The 19,437-nt window shown below is 29.3% G+C and overlaps 8 protein-coding genes across 8 annotated transcripts; 4 read left to right on the top strand and 4 right to left on the bottom strand.

Moving 5' to 3' along the window:
- Positions 1 to 53: 53 nt before the first annotated feature.
- Positions 54 to 3,629, top strand: cubi_02151 (oocyst wall protein 9; the record flags this gene model as incomplete). The annotated part of the gene is made up of 1 exon (XM_029019163.1): positions 54 to 3,629. The coding sequence occupies one exon, from the start codon at positions 54 to 56 to the stop codon at positions 3,627 to 3,629; it is 3,576 nt and encodes a 1,191-aa protein (XP_028874284.1).
- A 581-nt stretch (positions 3,630 to 4,210) lies between these two features.
- Positions 4,211 to 5,590, top strand: cubi_02150 (oocyst wall protein; the record flags this gene model as incomplete). The annotated part of the gene is made up of 1 exon (XM_029019162.1): positions 4,211 to 5,590. One exon carries the CDS (start codon positions 4,211 to 4,213, stop codon positions 5,588 to 5,590), a length of 1,380 nt encoding a protein of 459 aa, XP_028874283.1.
- Positions 5,591 to 5,744: 154 nt separating this feature from the next.
- Positions 5,745 to 7,643, bottom strand: cubi_02149 (PH domain-containing protein; the record flags this gene model as incomplete). The annotated part of the gene is made up of 1 exon (XM_029019161.1): positions 5,745 to 7,643. One exon carries the CDS (start codon positions 7,641 to 7,643, stop codon positions 5,745 to 5,747), a length of 1,899 nt encoding a protein of 632 aa, XP_028874282.1.
- A 1,140-nt stretch (positions 7,644 to 8,783) lies between these two features.
- cubi_02148 (uncharacterized protein) lies at positions 8,784 to 9,803 on the top strand (the record flags this gene model as incomplete). Its single annotated transcript, XM_029019160.1, has 1 exon — positions 8,784 to 9,803. The coding sequence occupies one exon, from the start codon at positions 8,784 to 8,786 to the stop codon at positions 9,801 to 9,803; it is 1,020 nt and encodes a 339-aa protein (XP_028874281.1).
- Positions 9,804 to 10,639: 836 nt separating this feature from the next.
- cubi_02147 (synaptobrevin-like protein) lies at positions 10,640 to 11,304 on the top strand (the record flags this gene model as incomplete). Its single annotated transcript, XM_029019159.1, has 2 exons — positions 10,640 to 10,786; positions 10,843 to 11,304. The coding sequence occupies 2 exons, from the start codon at positions 10,640 to 10,642 to the stop codon at positions 11,302 to 11,304; spliced, it is 609 nt and encodes a 202-aa protein (XP_028874280.1).
- A 134-nt stretch (positions 11,305 to 11,438) lies between these two features.
- cubi_02146 (uncharacterized protein) lies at positions 11,439 to 13,502 on the bottom strand (the record flags this gene model as incomplete). Its single annotated transcript, XM_029019158.1, has 1 exon — positions 11,439 to 13,502. One exon carries the CDS (start codon positions 13,500 to 13,502, stop codon positions 11,439 to 11,441), a length of 2,064 nt encoding a protein of 687 aa, XP_028874279.1.
- A 606-nt stretch (positions 13,503 to 14,108) lies between these two features.
- On the bottom strand, positions 14,109 to 14,993 carry cubi_02145 (uncharacterized protein; the record flags this gene model as incomplete). The annotated part of the gene is made up of 1 exon (XM_029019157.1): positions 14,109 to 14,993. One exon carries the CDS (start codon positions 14,991 to 14,993, stop codon positions 14,109 to 14,111), a length of 885 nt encoding a protein of 294 aa, XP_028874278.1.
- A 735-nt stretch (positions 14,994 to 15,728) lies between these two features.
- On the bottom strand, positions 15,729 to 18,518 carry cubi_02144 (Na+ H+ and K+ H+ antiporter; the record flags this gene model as incomplete). Its single annotated transcript, XM_029019156.1, has 1 exon — positions 15,729 to 18,518. One exon carries the CDS (start codon positions 18,516 to 18,518, stop codon positions 15,729 to 15,731), a length of 2,790 nt encoding a protein of 929 aa, XP_028874277.1.
- Between the last annotated feature and the right edge of the window lie 919 nt (positions 18,519 to 19,437).

The raw sequence follows: 19,437 nt of genomic DNA, 5'->3' as shown, positions 1-19,437 counted from the left end.
GTTTAGGGTTTTAGGTTCTTATCGGAATTATTTCAAGAATTAGATAAATTTTTATGTTTCAATTTGAACTTATTATTGTATTATTAATAGCCTTAAATTCCATAAATACTTCCCAATGTAACTCAAGTAGTCATTTACGCAAACTTTCAATTCAAGTTGGGGGTACATCATATACAGATGGAGGATCAATACCTTCCTTTAGACCAATTTCCAATTCAAACATATATTCAGCACAAAAGCTTCCATCATCTTTTGGTAAATCAAAGAAAAACCAACAAAGCACTGATAATCTTTCAAATTTAATTGAAAACAATGGAAATATTATTCAGAAATCAAAAGATTCATTTCAAGACGTTCCATTTTCAATTACCCATACTCTAAAGTTAATTCTAGCAAATAAAATAATTCAAAGTAACCCAATTTTATATCCTTTTGAAATTGAATACAGTGATATAAGTTCTTGCCAATGCAGAATTGATTTTGAAAAAATTAAAAAAAAATATATGGAAAAAAACAATTCAAAGGATTCAACTAATAAAGATGACTTATACGAATTTATTTATTATTCAGATTTCAACGTCCCTGATTTACCACCAAACTGTTCATGGTCAGATTCTACCAGAGAAATACTTGACAAATTGTTTGGTAATAATCTTGTAAATGAAACCAATAATAATATTAATATTAATAACACAGAAAACTATGCATTCAATAATAATTCAATTTTTTCAAATGATTCAAATTCTAATAATAACCTGGAAAATTTGAATCTTAACCCCCAACTCAATATGCATGCATTAAAAGAATTTCATGTGGACAATTATAATGAATCAGAAAATAAAAAAAATGAGTATGAAGAAAGTATAAGAAATGATGATAAGAGTGAGAGTGAGAATTTGATTAATATAACTAACAGTTTAAATGAAACACAATTATCAAATTACACTAAAGAAATTGTGGATGATGGTGTATTGTTGGAAAATGCACCTCCCACATTAAGCAGTGTGGTGATAACATCTTTAAATGGTTTATTGCAATGTATTTATAGAATTCCAGTGGATTTTACTCCTTGGAGGAAGTCAAATCCAAAATATGATCTTGAGAAATTATCAAATAATAGTGATTATTGGTTTAATTATACTGCATTAAATTCAGATATATGGAAAGAAGTAGATTTTAGTGGAAACCATAGCAGAATCAGGGATGATGAGAATATTAATTTAAAAAACAAAACAAAATTTTCAATTGAAGGATTTTGGGACTTGATTAGTTTAATACCTAAAAAGGTATTATCTAATTTAAATATTAAGGATGAGAATACATATAATCTCTGTAAAAATGAAAGAGATGATCTAGAGTTGATGCTAATAGATGAATTAATTAAGAACTTAAATATTTCAAGAGAAGAGTATATGTTACCTACATTTTCATTATTAAATATTCAGCCATACAATTTAACATATTGTAGTAGACCAACAGGAGCAGAACTTGATATAATTGGAATTTGTCCATCAAATGGTTTGAATTCAGTATATGATTATGAAACAAAAAGTTGTATTTCAATTACATATACAGATTCTGTTGCATTTTGTCCATTAAATTATGTTCATTCAAAGCTATGGGGCTCACATAGAGGTGGAGGCGGATGCCATGTTAAACAAAGAAAATATTTACCATCAATACCAAAATGTGACCCTCCATTTGTATATAATAAACCAAGAGAAACCTGTGTAATTGAAACTTTTGCACCTGGATTTCCAGGATGTGTTGAGGGAAGTGTATACTATGACTTACAAACATGTATTATGGCTTATCAAGTAATGAAAGAATATGAATGTCCAGAAGGATACACAGCTGATTTAGAGGTAGACTTTTTTAAAAAAGATATTTCTGATGTTGATTATAGAAAGGAAATATTAAATGAAGCAAGTGAAAACTTCAAAAAGTATTATCATCCAAATATCCAAGAAGATCCAATATTGACAAGGAAGGTGAACGATTCAGAATCAGGAATACAAAGCAAATCCATCACAAGAAAATTTCAAAACTTTAAAAAAAAAGTGAAATGCTTTAAAAAAGAAATAGATGAAGTTAAGTATAATGGTATTGGTGCTCCATATTGCCAAAATAGTACATTTAGTCTTAGATATGATTATAATAACTCATGGATGTTTGAAAAAGGCCCAAGACCTTATTGTAAATATCAGGATATTATAATGGTAGATTACAAATGCCCAAAAGGTACAATTTCTTATGATTCTTATATTTCAAATGGTAATGATCCTCCAATAGTATATAGGCAGGAATTTGTTAATCCTTTTGATACTTGTATACAAATAATGAAAGTTCCAATACAACCAAAATGTACAACAAAAGAAGAAATTCCGTTTATATCATTAAGAGAACCATTAAATTATTTTGAAAAAACTGGAATTCATATTGTTACAAAGGAAGACATAGAAAATATTGATAAAGAATCTTTGTATAATCCAAGTGAGGTAATTGATAATTCACTACCCAACCCAGATAGATTGTTTCCCGATTCTGTTGAGGAAATGGAATTGGAAAATATTGACAGTGACATTTTAAATGAAACAGAACTTAATATAGAGAAGAATGAAACAATTACTCCTTCGTTTGGAAATACAAAAAAGGATTTAATAACAGAATTTATTGCTCTAAATCAATTTTCAAAAATAGAACCTTCAATTACGAGTAATGATTCAAAGAGTGAAAATGGTGAAAATGTCATAGGGCGTAAACTAATCGAGGATTTTGAAAAAATTAATTTTATTGATGAAAATCATCATAAAAATAAGAAATTACAAATAGAACCAATAAGTTTATATAATGCAATAATTGGAAAAACTGATTATGTAATTAAGATTATTTGTTTGAAGGTTGTTACTGCAAAACCGTATTTATCTTGTCCTGAAAATACAGTTTTGGTACCAACAAACATGTGTAAAATGAAGGGTTATACAGATTTTACCATTGAATGTCCGAAAGGTTATAAGTTGGATGAAGAGGCTTTGTTACTTTTACCTCCCGAACATTTTAAAAAAGCTCCTCCACGTTGTGTTTCAAAGCAGTCAGTTTTCACTCATTACTATTGCCCTCCAAAATTCCCAGAAAATGTATTCAGACCTTTTGAGTATAATATAACCAAATTATTTTCTTTAATTATTGAAAAAATGGAAAATAAAACTCAACCAGAAAATAATCAAACTGGTGAGATATATCCAAATAATTCAACATTATTAAATAATCTCTATGGTACATCTATAAATAATGGAAATGATACTACTATAAATGGTGAAACGGTTAAGTTTGGTATAAAAAATGAAGATTTAAATATAAACGATACTATTGGAGATGGCTCAGATGCTAATTTTGATCATTTCAATACTAGTAATTTTAAAATCGAAAATATCGAAAGGTATAATATTACTAATACTAGAATATTTTCAATGAAATCATTTGGAAGAACTGTGGTGCCATCTTATTCACAAAAAATGTGTCATGAAGTGGAATTAATTAAACCTTTATGGACTATGCCACTATTACTAAGAATATTCTTAAATAACATTAATTTAGATAATAGTTTTGAAAAGAAAAATACTAAATAAAATATATATATTATTTAGTTGCGTATTTTTACTTTTTTTTTTTAAAATTTCTAATTTATTTTTCATTAAAAAAAAAACAATAATTTTTTACTAATTAACACATAATTATATTCTTCATTCTTATTAATAATTTATCTTACTAATTTATATTAATAATTATTTATGTAAACAGCAATAATAATTATTAATTTGTCCACATATAAATTAATAATTATTATTAATATGATATAAAAAAACAAAATACCGGTATGTAAATTTTGATGTGCATATTGCATGCATGCAGTCATGTGGACAAAAAATGATGTGATATTATTCATAAGAGGAAATACACCAGATATATGGTTGTTATAAAATAAATTAGTGTCACTTTTTTTATTATTGGTTATTTTCTTAAACAAATAAAATATCAATAATAAAAAAATACTAATAATTTTTTTTTAATTATTTTTAATATAAATAAATTTAATTTTGACTAGTATTAAACAGTCTTAATTAAATTAATTTGTTAATAAAATCTAGTTAATAAAGAAAAGGTTCATAATAATAAGAAAATTTTTTAAAATTTTTTTTGAGAAAGAAAAATGATATCGTTAAGAAAGATAAATACAATTATTATGATGGCAATGTTGCCACTAAGTTGTTATGCAGGGGACCATCATCATCATCATCAACAACAAGCAGTTTCAACCGTTTCTGTAGTCAATGTTCCAACAATGGTATGTCCAAGTGGATATACTTTGGATTCAAATAGACAATGTGTTGCTAGGGAGGAGGTGATGCCAGAAAGAGTTTGTTTGAATGGAGGTGAACTAACAAGTGACTTTAATTGTTTGAAGACAACAAGTCCAATTATGAAATGCCCAGTTGAATATACATTAGTAGGTGAGAATATGTGTCAAAAGAATATTGAGATTGATCCAGTTGCAGTATGTCCTTCTGGATTCACTTTAACAGATGGCCAAATGTGTACAGGTTCAAAAACTGTTGCACCAATCAAGAAGTGTATGCAGGGAGTTTTGAATGAAATGCAAACAGAATGTATTTTGCAAAAGAGTGTGTCTCCAATTAGCCACTGTCCATCATCTGATTATACTTTAGTTAGTAATGAAAGATGTGTAAGAGAAGTTTTGTATGATTGTACTCCAGCAGCAACAGCAATACAATATACAACTTCACATCATGGACATGGACATGGTCACGGACATCATCATCATCAAACAAGCTATGTAGTTCCCCAAGCTGTTGTTTCAAGAACATGTTCAAGAACTGAGTCAGCCCCAGCACAAATGATGTGTCCAGAGGGAGCAGTCAAAAGTTTGACAGGATATGGATGTTTATATACATCAACAACTGAACCAACTTTAGGATGTGCTAATGGTTCAATGGTTGCAAATGGAGAATGTGTTGAAGTTGTAACAGTTCCAGCAGAGTTAGAATGTCCAAACCCAACACCAAAGCCAACAAATGAGTTTTATGATGGTAAATACTATTCACTCAGAAATTCATCACAACAATCTGTTAAGAATCTTGGTTATGGAAGTCAATATGTATATGAACAAGGATCTCAAAACTTCAATCAGCCAGCTGGTATTATTACTAGAAGATTAGGAAAGAGAGGTGTTTCACATCATCATCATCATGCATATTATCCAATTCAAACATATGTACAACAAACATATGTACAACAGCCAATCCCTGTTATCCAGGAAATTCCAAGAAAGAAATGCTTTGAGACTCAAACTGTTCCAGGTGAATTAGGATGCCCAATTGGATATGTTGATGGTGGTGAAAAAGGATTATGTAAATCTATTGTGCCATCTTCAATGAATTGCCCAGCTGGAACAACTCTAAACTCTAATGGTGCTTGTATAAGAAATATTGTTGTTCAACCAACAATGGCTTCACAACAGCAAGAAATCATCCAAACTACAATAACTGGTGGACGTCATCATCATCATTAAGAATGTAAAATAATGTTATCAAAATAATCATTTCAGATATATTCTAGTAAATAATTATATATCTTATTTGAAATATATATATATTCTACTTGAATCTTAATAATAATTTACTGATGATTTATTTTCTTATTTGATATCTTAACCTCTTAATGAATTAATATGGAGGAATTACTGAGTTAAGATGATTCATCCATTTATTACATTCGTCTTCATTTGAGCATCTAATGGTAATTTTCTTGGTTAAAAATTTCTGTTTCTTAAATTTTATACTAAGACATCTTTTTCCTCTTTTCTCGTTATGTTCAATAGATATATCAGGCGATCCGATGAAGTAAGTCCAAATGGGTTTTTCATCATGTTTCAAAAGCTCCTCCATTTCGATATCATCTTTAGGATTAAGTAGATAAAGAAATCTATCTTTGGTGAGGATCAGATAGGCTGATTGCCATTGCCCAAGAAATATTTTTCTTTTAAAAATTTCAACATGTCCATGATAGATGATAAGAGAAGATTTTGGAAGATTGTTATAGTTCATCAGTGTTGAAATTTCTTGTAGAATTGGACAATTTGAAAGAGATTGTGAAATTTTTGAAAAATTTAGTTCATTAGTTATTGGAATTGGAGGTGGCCTAAGACCAGGTATGGATGTAATAATATCAAAATTTGCATAATTGTCTTGAAATAATGAGTTTTGTTTACTTTGATTGTTAATCAAATCTATTATAGAATTCCCAAGTTTTTGAAGAAATTCAAAAAATTCATTCTGTTTAACTAAAAAGTAATTAAAAGTAAGTTTAACAGAAGTTGCTCTCCAGCTCTCTAATTCCATAAGATTATCAATAGTAACCAATAAAGTATCAAAAAATTTTGTTTGAGCTTGGATAAATTTATTGATATTATGTCTATATATTTGATCAAAATACCAAGTATCACATGGTTTACTAGTTTTAACTGAATAATTTACATCTAAGTTAAGTCTTTGTGACTTTTTAAAAGCATCATCATACTTATTCCAAGATTGTTGTGCATTATTTATAAATGCTTCAAATTCTTTTCTAGCAATACGTAAAGTTTTTAAATATCCCTGAGCATTATTAAGATATCTTTTCGAGATCCATGAAAGATGTCCATTAACTACATCAGTTTCAACACTTTGAGAAAGCTTTTTAAGAAAAGTTGATTCATATCTTCCATAGTTTAAAAGTAAAATTGGCCAGATTTGTTGGCTTGAAATTGAACTCAATAAATTATTTGAAACAGAGTTTTCATATTTTGTATTTTTATTAGAAATGCCATTAATGTTCAAACTATTATTTGTATTATTATTATCAGATACAGAAAAATTCATTTCTGAATTATTTTTATTGGATTCTTTAAATTCATGTTTAACAGTATCATCGTGTAAATCTTCTTCATTAACCTGATTTTGAATATGTTGGTTTTTTGATTCTCTTGGTTTTAGTTGAAGAGGGAAATTATTTGATAATCCAAAAGTAACAAAAGGGTATGAACAAGAACAAGATTTGGCAGAAGAGGAACAAAAAGAACAGGTATGATTTGAGTTATGAAAATGGCTATTACTGTGTCCATTTTTTACACTATATTGTGAAATTAGTTCCAAATTCTTGGAGTAAATATTCCAAAACTTGCTCTTTTGTTGTAATATAGAAGCTAAATCTTTATTTATTTGCATAGCTTGGGAAATTGAATTTGAGAGTTCAGAAAAAATAGGGTCAATGGCATTAACAAAATTTTGATATTTTTCAACTCTCGTTTCTTCCCAAAGTTTAATTTCTATAAATTTCTTATTTTTTTCATCATTGGTCATTTTATGTAATATATCCTCATTGTGTTCACCTTCTGCCTGAGAAAGGCTTTTTGATTGAATTTTAAATACATCTGAGTATTTTGAAAGATTTGAGTCTAAAACTGCCAGCTGTTCTTCTGCTATTGTATTACAACTTTGACTGAATGAAATAGAATTGTTGGGTTCTTCTGTATTATAATTAACTGTTTCAAACGAATTTGAGAATTTGTGTTGGTCCATTTTCATTTAAATTAATAGCTTAAGTGTTAAATATAAATAATATTATTACATTATAATATTATATTTTTTATAACTGTAAATAAAACAGTTTATTTAGAGGGGGTGATTTTAAATTAAAAATATCTTTATTAATGAATTGGTAGAATCTATTGGATATATTGACACTTTTGAAAAAAAAACTAGATTTTAACTTTTAATTTTCACTATTTATAATTATGGTCCCAAGAAGTAAAAATTATTTCTTAAACAGTACTTAATATTACTTTTAATAAATAAATCGTCTTAATTCCAATTAGCACAGTTTAAATTAAATACAAAACAAAGAAAATATGGTTATAAACTTTTGTACAATTTAAAAAATTAGAAAGTTTCTTTCTATTAAGAAAATTCACCAAGTTCTTGGAAATGATTATATCTCCTTAATTTTCATATCAAACTAAAATATTATAAATATATACTATACATGCAAATTATTTGTGTGGTTTATTTTATTTGTTACATGTTGAGGGGAATTTGGATGTAAGCAAAAAAGTGCAAAAATGCAAATTTTGTGAGTTTTTTATACTAAATATATTTCTGGCCTTTAAATATAAAATTTTGAATTTTTATGATAGAAAAAAAAGATAAGAGGTTCAGGAAATTAAGTGAAAGGTTGAAAAGTAGTCAAAAATAAAAAAGATAAAATTTTTTTTAATAAGTCATTTCTTATTAATATATAATAATTAGGACTTGAAATTTGCTTCAGTTTAAAAAAGTAGTATACTATAAAATCAACAAAAGTTATTTTTTTTTTCATGATTATATATTATATAGGGTTAACACGTAATTTTCTGTGTTTTGGCGCCAAGAGAAAAATTTTATTTAGGCAATGTATAGAATAATTAAATGAATAAATCAAACATAGGCTGTTTTAAAGTTTTTACTTTAGAAGGAATTTAAAGAGGTTTGGAGTAGGAAGGAAGGGGTAAGCAGATAATATTTTGGGTAGAAGTATATTTATCATAGTTAAAAGAAGAAAGTCAATTATTTTTTTGTGTGAGAAGAAGAAAAAATGAGCTCTGTAGACTCTCTAAATATATACCTAAAGATAATAGATCGTAAGTTTTTCATATATTAAATCTGATTAGTGTTAAACAATGTAATGAAATGAATAATTTTGCTATTTCTATAATAGGTACCATTGAGAAATCAAGAGGATTACAAACTCCTGAGATGCTTGAACAATTAAAGCTTAGGTGGATTTCCAAGCTAAATGATTTATGTTTAGGTGTTACAAAAGATGAGAAATCTGATCACACTCAAGAATGGGTACCAACAGAATTAGAAATAATTGCCCCTAAATTGGATGGGGTTTTACCTGTTAAGATTCAATTAAACTCAGAAAAATCCAATAATGATAGAGTCAATAACGGTAATGATATCGATAGTAGTTGTAAATATAAGGGTAATGGCTCCATAATAACTGAAAGTGATATTAAAAATAAAAGAGCTAATGAGGGATCACTTGAAAACATTCCAACTCCAATATTATCTTCAAAAGAAATGAGAAATGTTAATGAGTTAAATACCGAGTATGATTTTTGTAAGATAGCTTCAAAGAAGCCAAAATTAGAAAATCCAGGAAATAGTAATAATGATGATGAAAAAGAAAAAAGCTTTTTTTTGGAAAATCACGATACTATAGAAAAAAAAGAAGAAATTATTGAAAATTCTAATAACGAAAAAAGCCAAAACGGAAATGGAGATGATAATGAATTTGAGGACGACGAATTTGGAGATGCATCATGGGATGTAGTTGCTCCTGGTGAAAGCGAAACTTCAAAGGTTGATCAAACTGACCATTTTCAAAAACAAAATAAATATGAAACGTCTACTAGTGATAGTTACAATGGAACAGTTACTGGGAAAAATGGTGGAAATGATGGTCATTTTGATGATGATTTATCTTCAGAACAGGGTTCAGATCTTGACAATATTTCCGACTTAGATGATGAAGAACCTGAATGTAGTGACGTAATTATTGGTCATTTTGAAAAAGTCATTAGGCCGTATACAAGGAAGAAAAACCAAAAAGGTAAATGGAGAGTTAAGCTGAGAAATGGAATTGCTCAAATTGCAAATCAAGAGATTCCCTTTGATACTTTAATTGGAGAATTTGAGTTTTAATCATTTTCTTATATTATTTCATACTATTCTGGCGGGCTTTCATGTGAGAAAAATTACATGTATTATAAACTGAAATTAAAATAATTTTAAATGGGTATTCAAAAAAAACAGATATTGCTGGGAAACAAGAAGATATATTACAGCTTTTTGGGTTTAGATTATAGATTATTTGTTTTTTGCTGACTTTGGTAGCGATACAATGGAATAGATTCGCAAAATCCTTAATTTATATTACATTTATATATTAAATTAGAAATGAGGCGGTCTCAACTTGAAATTTTTATTGACAATAAAAAAATTCTAATATGCATTAGCTTCTAAGATGGTACAGAATCCCGTTTGTATTTCCAATTAAAATAGAACCATTGAATCAGTTTTAGCCACTTTTGTTCATAAATTAATATATTTTTACTTTTCTTTCTTTTATTATATTATAATAATCCATCACTCGATTTAATGCATTAATGAATTTTTAACTTATTAAGTAATTTAGTAGTGTAAATATTTTTTAAGAAATTTAAAAATATTTAAACATACAAATTAGTAGTTCTTAATTAGGTAATCATGTCAATTATATATAGTTTGGTAGCAAAAGGTATGTTCAATGGAAAGAAAGAAATAAACCTCCTAAGTCTCTACCCTAATATTTTGTTTAATTTATTACGTGTACAGATGACGTGGTACTAGCAGAATATACAGAAAATACAGGAAATTTTCCATCAATTGCAAGATTTCTCCTAAAAAAAATTAACAAAAGCTTAAATAAGCAGTCTTATACATACGATGTTTATTGTTTTCATTTTCTGATTTGTGAACCAGGAGTTTTATTTATGGCGATGACAGATAGATCATTTGGTTTAACAATACCTTATGAGTATTTAATAGATATTAGATCAAAGACTTTACCATTTGTTGAAATGCTTACATCTCCAATAACTTTAATATTGAATGGGGTTGTTGCACCAATAATCAAAGAAAGAATGGTAAGTCAAATTGCTCATTTGCTATTCTACTTAATTAGCAATTAAATATATCTTAGATATACTGGAACAGTTCAGAACACACTGATTATGATATGTTAGCAAGCCAAATTTCAACAATTCAAAATGTACTTATTGAAAATATAGACATTCTACTAGAAAGAGGAGAAAAAATTGATTTACTGGTTTCTCAAGCAAAAAATCTAGCAATAGAATCTAATTCATTTAGAAGACAATCACATAGATTACAAAGAAGTACAGATTGCTTTCCTGCAAAAAGGATTGTTGTGTTATTTCTTTTTGGAATCTTTGTATTAAATGTTTATATTATTCTTGCTTTCAATTGTGGAGGCCTATTTCTTACTAATTGTTTATACAAATCTTCAAATAACTATATCTCTGAGCCCTTTATTAGAAACTATGAAGATGAAAAACCCAATATACAAGTTCTTAAACAAGTAGATGAGTTTATAAATGAATTAAATACCAATGAAGATCAATTAAAAAAGAATATACCCTAATCAAATACAGATAATAATATATAACTAACCTAAATGCTACTTTTAAAAGCCAATATAATTATATATTTGGCTTGTCTATAAAATATACAATATATAATAAAAACAAATCTATTTCTACTAGATTCTACTATAAATTAGTATTTCTGGATGTTTTTAATAGGGGAATTAATTCTCCTTTTGTATTGATCATGAGATTGAAAACCTTGTAGACTAAGAAACTTTTTAAACTTTTTGACTGGAAATAAAGCCAGACATTCTTGTAAATTCAAAGACACACTTAGCTCTGATACTTTACCTAGACTACTTTTATGAGGATGGATAAGTATTTCAAGCTTACTAAAGACTGACTCTGGCATGTTAGTTAATTGTGAAGGAGGATCAATTACAGGAACTTGTGTACTATATACTCTGGAATAAGAACATAATTTCAGTAATCTTCTGGACTTGGAAATCGTTCTCCTGTCATAGTAAGATTTGGATTTTGGGAAAACCAAACTAAACACTATTTCTCCAGTAGCTTTATCTATAACTGATATTCCTGCTTGATATAAACAATTTGTTTTAATATAGCTTGAATTTGGGTAATTTCTGCCAAAATAAACTCTTAATTCAGCAAAGTTTTTATTTGTACTTCCACCTGCTGGTTCTAAGTCACCATATAAATATAAAGGAATGCTTGCCCTTGTATCCATTAATTGCAACTCAATATTATAATATGATTTTGTATATCTATTATTCATTAATTTAAAAGGTATCAACTTTAATTTGGGTCTAAAGCTTAAAAGTGAAGGCTTATGGCGTTGGCTATGTTCATTTCTCAATAAATTTGAGTCCAGCTTATCTCTGCATGTTAATGATGATGATGGTATTATATGATTCTCATCCAAAGTATGATCACCATCCTCTAATAAAAGTAAAGATTTCTGAGTTAAAAGATTATCATATTCATATTCAAAATCTAAAAAATCATAGTTTGAATATTCCTTTGTTTTATACTTTTCAGCCAATACATCATTATTAACTCCTAAATACATATTATCTTGCTGTATACCTTCGATTATATTGTTATTTGTATTAATATTTTCTTTAAAATCCACATTTATATTACATTTATCCGAATCCTGAATACTTTTAATTGGCTTATTTGAGTTTAATAGGTTTTTTGAATTGGAAGAAAAGTGATTTTTGAGATTTTCTAAAATAAATACTACTTGTAAAGTAATGTAAATAGTAATTTTAGAAAGTGCCTCATTTATACTCATTTCAATACCAGCAAAACTACTCAAACTTGATAGAAAGTAATTAATTCCATTAAGATCTGAAATCTTATTACCATTTGAAAGTAGTAAAGCATGACAGTTATTACTTAGCTGAATGCCATTATCTATTTTATGAAATGGATTCTTATGATGATATAGTAAAACATGTTCATTTTCATTGAATAGACCCCAAACTGCAATATATTCCATTATTACCTTACCTATATCCCAGTATGGTATATCTTCTATCTGGAACTCCGATTTTAACACAATATTTTGAGATGTTATTGAGTTAACTTCCATATCCCATATATATCCTTTCCCTAATCCTCCAAAATCCAATTCTATGTTACTAAAACTTGTGAGTCCAAAAAAAATTTCATCTTTGCCATTAATAAAAACATCCTTCAGTTTGTGTTCTTTCCAAAACTCACAAGTAAATGGAGAGGCTTCGGAAACATGATTATTAGATCTACTGGTATTATTTTCGATAAATTTGTTAAAAGCAAAAACACTTTCTAAATTTGAGGAGTTTTGTATCGAAAAACAAGAATTCGCAGAATTTAACTCAAACTTCAACTTATAGAGTAGTACCTGCAAAACTTCATTTATTTTTTTTTGATTAAATAAGAACATTCCGAGCTCAGAAGTATTTAGAAACTCAAAATAACCAAACCAACTTTTAATACTTCTTGAATTACCAAAATCTTCAAACTCATCATTATTTTTTGCCACACCATCAACCAATACTTTAACTAAATCAAACCTAAAACCAAACTTATCAGTAGAAGCTTTTTGCCAGTATCTTATAAAAGAACCTCCTAAATAATGACCCCACTCGACACTTAATAGTGCTAACTCATATACATCCTCACAATCTAGATATTCTACCAATACCTCGTAAATTCCGGAATATAAAATACAAGAAATACCTGGCATATGTTCTTCCGTCCTAAAATGTATTTTTTTCCTGCCTCTTTTACCTCAATTTCTCTCTTTATATACACACATAAATTGTCATTAATATTAAAGATTGTTTGTTTTGATAGATTATTATCTTTAGAAAAAAACTTAATTAGATACTAAGTACTAAGTTAGTATATATTGAATCCACTAATATCAATCCCTGCCTGTTTTCTCCTCCTTTCTCTACTTTTCCTTTTTTGGGAAAATTTGAATTTTCAGATGTACTTAGTCCGGGCTTGCCTTAATGTTGTGGCGCCGGCGCCAGCGTGCATCTTTATTTTTAAAAATAAATCATCTAGAACGAGGTTAATCTATGAAGGAAAATTACGTGTTTTTGAGTGGGGGATGAAAAAATAGTTCTCAGAGAAGGTTGAGAATTTTGGAAAAAAAGATGGAGTGGATTCAAGAGATAGTTTGAAGAGAAAAGAAGGTTTTGGTATTATTATAGCAAGTAATTAAATTATATAAATACAACTATTTGATAACTTAAAGCTACAGGTTGAGGGATTTAAAATGATGTGTAAGGGACTTTAAGTAACAAAAAATAACTTTATGTAACCTTAATATAGAAATGAAGGGTTAGTTATTGTTAATATTAGAAAACCTCTCGCTTTTTAGCATATCAGATGGCAGGGAATATAATTCCATGCTTTTGTTGGCACTACTGTTCATTTTTGGTAAGTGAATGCTTTCTAAGTTTGAGTTATGAGAAATATGGTTATTGCTTGGAATGTTGTTCGGCAGTATATCCTTCTCTTTCTCATATCCTAAAATGTCACTAGTGTCAAGGTAGTGCTTATTCATACTATAATTTCCAACCATGTTGGGTACTGAGTTGTTAAATCGATTCTTAGGCATAACATTTCGGTATAATAGTTCATTACTATGATCAAAATGAGATGCACCCAAATGGTTTGAATTGCTTAATGTTGAGCCTGGTAATATTGAGGAACTATTCATAATATTTTTTTCATTTGGAAAATTTGGACTGTTTTCCATTGGATACCTCCAAGTAAGTTCCAAAGCTTGTAGCTGAGCAAGCTCTTTTTTATTTCTTTCCAATTCCATTAACATAGAAGAATGGATGAACCTAACGAACCCATATCTGCACGCATTAAAAATAAATGAAGGACTATTGGTACTAATACTCATAATAGAATCTTCAATATTCTTAATTCGTCTCTTTCTTTCCAATATCTTGTTAGAATCCTCCAAAACTCTATTAGATTTTATCTCATCAACATAAAATGTGTGATATGGAAGCAATCTGGCTATTGCTTCACTCAAATTATCAAAGTGTCTCTCAAATTCTGTGGAATCAGAAATTACTAATTTTCTGTCCAAATAATCAGCATCCCTTGTCCTTTTTCTTGCTGCTGCTAGCTTCTTTTCAAATTCTTCCAACTCCTTATACACATTGCATTGTTGTGCATCCTGTTCTACTTCATTAGATTGAATTGGCATTTATAGTTTTAACTTCTACTTAAATATATTACATATAAATATACATAGATAATTTTATATTTATATTGCCTTACATATATATTAATTACTTAAAATACTTTCTGAAATATTACTCAGCTAAAACTTCAGATTTGTTATTATATAATTACGGTTACTTCTAGCTCTCCTTATTAAATACCCAAAGATTGCTATTAAAGTCTTCTTAAATCCAAGTATTACTGCCCACACAAGAATCAATCACAACTTTAATATTATATTAATTTATTTTCAACCTTGGTGATAAAAGTATCAAAGTCTCTCTAACCTCACTGCCAAAGCTAATCCAATAAATTTTCGCCTCCTGTTACTTTGATCCTATTTCAGTCTTTATTTATCACCTTACCTTTTATTTACGAATTTTTTAATATTTTTTTTGTATTTAATATATTTTTAATCAACTTTTTTTATTTTGTATCATTTCCCGCTGACTGCCTATTAACATTATTAATAGCCTTTTCGGTACCGCCTTTGGCGCCAAGCTCCTAAAAAGTAATATTGAGAAAAAATTTTGAAAAAAATACACATGCTTAAAAAAACAGAAAATAAGATGAAATCCGTTGTAATTTTATTTTTAAAAAATTTAGTTTGAAATTTTTGTTAATTATATAATGTACTATATGTATACATTTAAACTAACGCATGAACAAAACATTAGGAAAATTATTGATAATAATAATTTACTCATTCATTGTGCTCTTAAATTGATTGGGTCTCAGCACCTTGAGAAATAAATGCATCAAGAGCCAATCTTTGTTGTTCAAGTATATCAGTAATTTTCTCTTCGTCTTCTTCTAAAAGTACACCTCTAGAAACTTCAACCGAAACAATCTGTTCTTTGACATTGAGAAGCATATTAGTGGCAATAATTGCAAGACCTAGAACATAGTAATTAGTAAATTGGTCGCGCAATCTTTGCAGTTCCTGTTTAGCCTGAATCATACGTCTTTTGTATGAATCCAATAAAGAAGCACCCAAAAGACATTCTACCTCAAATCCACCTGCCTTCATAAGATCTTTGTTAGCATTTATAAAAGCAAACAAAACCTCCATATCATGGAGAATCTTTTCAAAGTCTGACTGCCACATGTTAAAAATGAAACTAGGTCTCTTTGTTGACCTTAAGTCGCTTCTAATTGATTCCCACTCAACAGTAAATGGGCTAGTCTTTTCTTCAGGACTTGCATGATTTGCCTTGTTTATTGCCTTTTTTAAAGTTAAAAGTGATGTACCAGAAATAACATGTTTACGAAACATTAAGTCATAGCTTTGCCAGCAAGTATTGAAAACCATATTACACACTAAAAGCTCCTGTTCTGCAAAAGTATGTAAAGATCCTGTGGCCATAAGTAAAGGAGCAAATGTGGGACTTCTACCTTTATTCTCATCAGTTTCTGTGTAACCCAATATTTTCTCTGGAACTGCATTAACTTGAGTTGCGTCATCGTATGTATGTCTCTTATTCTGTGTAATTTCATCTTCCTGTTCTGATTTGACCAAAGGAGCAGACTCAGAAAGCGATCTTTCCTCTTTAATAATTGTACTGCTACCTCCAAGCAAGGCTGAACATTCACCACTACCTGAACCAGAATTTTCAATCTCTTGAATTGTGCTACTTTCTAACTTTCTCTTATTCTTAAAGCTAATAATGGACGCATTTTCGTCAGGTTCGCCCAGTGCATTGTTATGTTCTTCCAATGAAGGGAGAAGACTTCCTCTTGCACTAGAATCCACAGATGGCTGACTCTTTGCCATCTTTACTGATGTTGCAATAATGTTCCAGCATCTCTCATCAATATCTAAACCATCCACACCAACCAAAGCTGATCTAGACCTTTCTCTTCCTATGCTACCACCCATACTATTCAAATGATTAAATTCATCATCCCCATGTTCAACATCATCTACTGCCATACTACGATATTTTGAATAATCTTCCACTTGTGACTCGATACCTTTTACATGCAATCTTGCAAACACATGCGGAGGGGGAGTTAATAATATGTGTAAATCGCCATAAAAATCCAAATAACCATCTTTAAGTCTTGGAACCAGTAAATTTGCTGCATCTAAAGCATTTGTGTGATTACCAAAAAGCCAATGACATTTAAGCTCCTCAAAAGCTTTCATATATTCATCATCTATCCCCTCCATAACTTTGAGCAAAAAGGCTCTTCTGAAATTCTGAACGGTATAGATCTTCAGCTTCTTATAAAGTGTCTCTACAGTAGTCCCATTAACTAAAAGAGATAAGGAAACTGCGCCAGCGACATAAAATGCTACTTGAGATCTAATAGAGTCTGTTACAGAGGAGTCTCCTTCAAAAACCATAGCTAAGGCCATAGAAACTCCACCTCTTAAACCTCCATATATAAGAATCACAGCTTCTTTAAAAGATAAATCTGATCCAACCTTATTTAATAAAGGTAATAAAGTTGCAACCATAATTCCTCTGACAATGTTCATAGCAATATAAACCAATATTAAGTTAAGCCACATTCTTCCATCCGACCAGTAAGGTCTGAAGATTCTCATACTTACAACTCCTGATAAGACAAAAATAAGATGGTTTGCCAAATGAGCAAAAATTTTTACAAAATGGAAGTGTGATTCTTGAGCCTTTGGTCTGAAGCATGTTGGACCCCAAGCTGACATAAAAAGTCCAAAAACTACAGTAGCAAGTACTCCAGAGGTGCGGAGCTCATCAGCAATGAAGAAGACAAAGTATACAGAAGCTGTAACGCCAATTACCTGTACTCCACCAAGTGCTTGAGCAGCTCTTAACCAAACAGAAATTAGGAATCCAAATATAACACCAACAGCAGGTCCTCCGATTGCTAATCTAATAAATGTCCAAACATAATGACTATAAGACGACATACCAGAAATTATAACTTCTCTAAAAACTTCGAAGAAAACTACAGCCGCACCATCATTTAGCAATGACTCACCATCTACAACGGAAGCTAGCTTTTCAGGTGCATTCAGCTGATGAAGAGAAGCAATTACTGCCACAGGGTCAGTTGCTGAAAGCACAGAACTGACTAGGAAACATAAAACAAAGTTCATACTTGTGATAAACTTAACTGCAAAAGCCAGTAATACCATCGTTAAAATCGCTCCTGGGCCAGCTAAAAGTAAAGCTGATGGGAGATTTCTACTAAAAACATGAAAGTTTAATGTAGCTGAAGATTCATATAAAAAAATAGGTAGTAATATATAAAATATAACGTTCGGATCTGTCCTCTCAACAATACGTACTCCTTCAGCCAATGTACCTAATGAAAATGATTCACATATGTAACTCAAAAACATTCCATAGCAGAACAGAGCCACAGTTGTCGGGGGCTGTCGAACAAAGACTACTGATAATATCCATTCCAATAATGCTGATCCAAGTAAACATGTACTCACAAATCCAACAAGTATCGGTACTCCTCCTGCTTCATGCGACATCACTGCTTCTGCCACAGCTGATAATACCGTCATTCTTAATTAATCAGCTATTACCAATGTGTACTTCTTATAATTCTTCTCGTAATTTATAACTTATAATTTACTTGTTCCAATCTTTTTTTTGTCTAAAAATCTGCTTTATTTCCATTAATAAACTATTCTACACAATACCGCGCAATTAATGGATAGCGGGATTTTAGTACTCATTTCACCGCCAAGACTTGTCCTGTCCTGATTTACTTGTTGTTACCGCAATTTCTTGCAAAAATAATAATATTTCACAATAAAAAATTTACATGTAACTGGTATTTTGAGAACTCCTTGTTCAAATTTGAATAGAAATCAAGCTTTAAAAAATCTTAGGTTATCCTCTAAAAGAGTTGTTTTTCTACTATGACCGCCTTCAAGTTGTTACTCTGAAACCACTAAAAATAAGCCTTTCTTCTATTCCCCTCTTATGTGCTTGGATTTGTAAAATACAATCTCACCGTTTAGTGGTTATCTCTATAATTCAATACCTCATTTCTTGCTTTCATCTTTACTCTTTTCTCCCCCCCATCTTCCCCTGTTTACTTTTCTTAGTATCAAAAATTAATTATAAGTTTTAAAGAGTAGCCCGCCAAAATCATATTAATTCAGTTTTGGTCTAAAAAGAACAATTAGATTGTAAAAAAGTAAAAATTGAAGGCAGAAATATAAATCTTTCAAAAATACCAAAGATAAATATAAGCTACTTCAATGGAATTGTGAAGAAGGCTTTGCATGTTGTGATTATACAAAATTGCCTTTTTTTTTGGTTAAATTTGATATGTTAAATAATTGTAGCAAGAATCCAACATTAAATCATTAAATTCTTTGGCCTTATAGTAGAAAAAAAAATCTCTATTTTGTGTGTATATTTTTTTAAAAGAAATTAGTAGAGCAAATACGAAGAAGTTCCTTATACTTAATA

This window comes from Cryptosporidium ubiquitum (genome assembly GCF_001865345.1).
Source record: "Cryptosporidium ubiquitum isolate 39726 chromosome Unknown contig_4, whole genome shotgun sequence".
NCBI lineage: Eukaryota > Apicomplexa > Conoidasida > Eucoccidiorida > Cryptosporidiidae > Cryptosporidium > Cryptosporidium ubiquitum.
The sequence above is the reverse complement of the archived record's forward strand: the minus strand, read 5'-3'. Positions and strand labels throughout refer to the sequence as shown.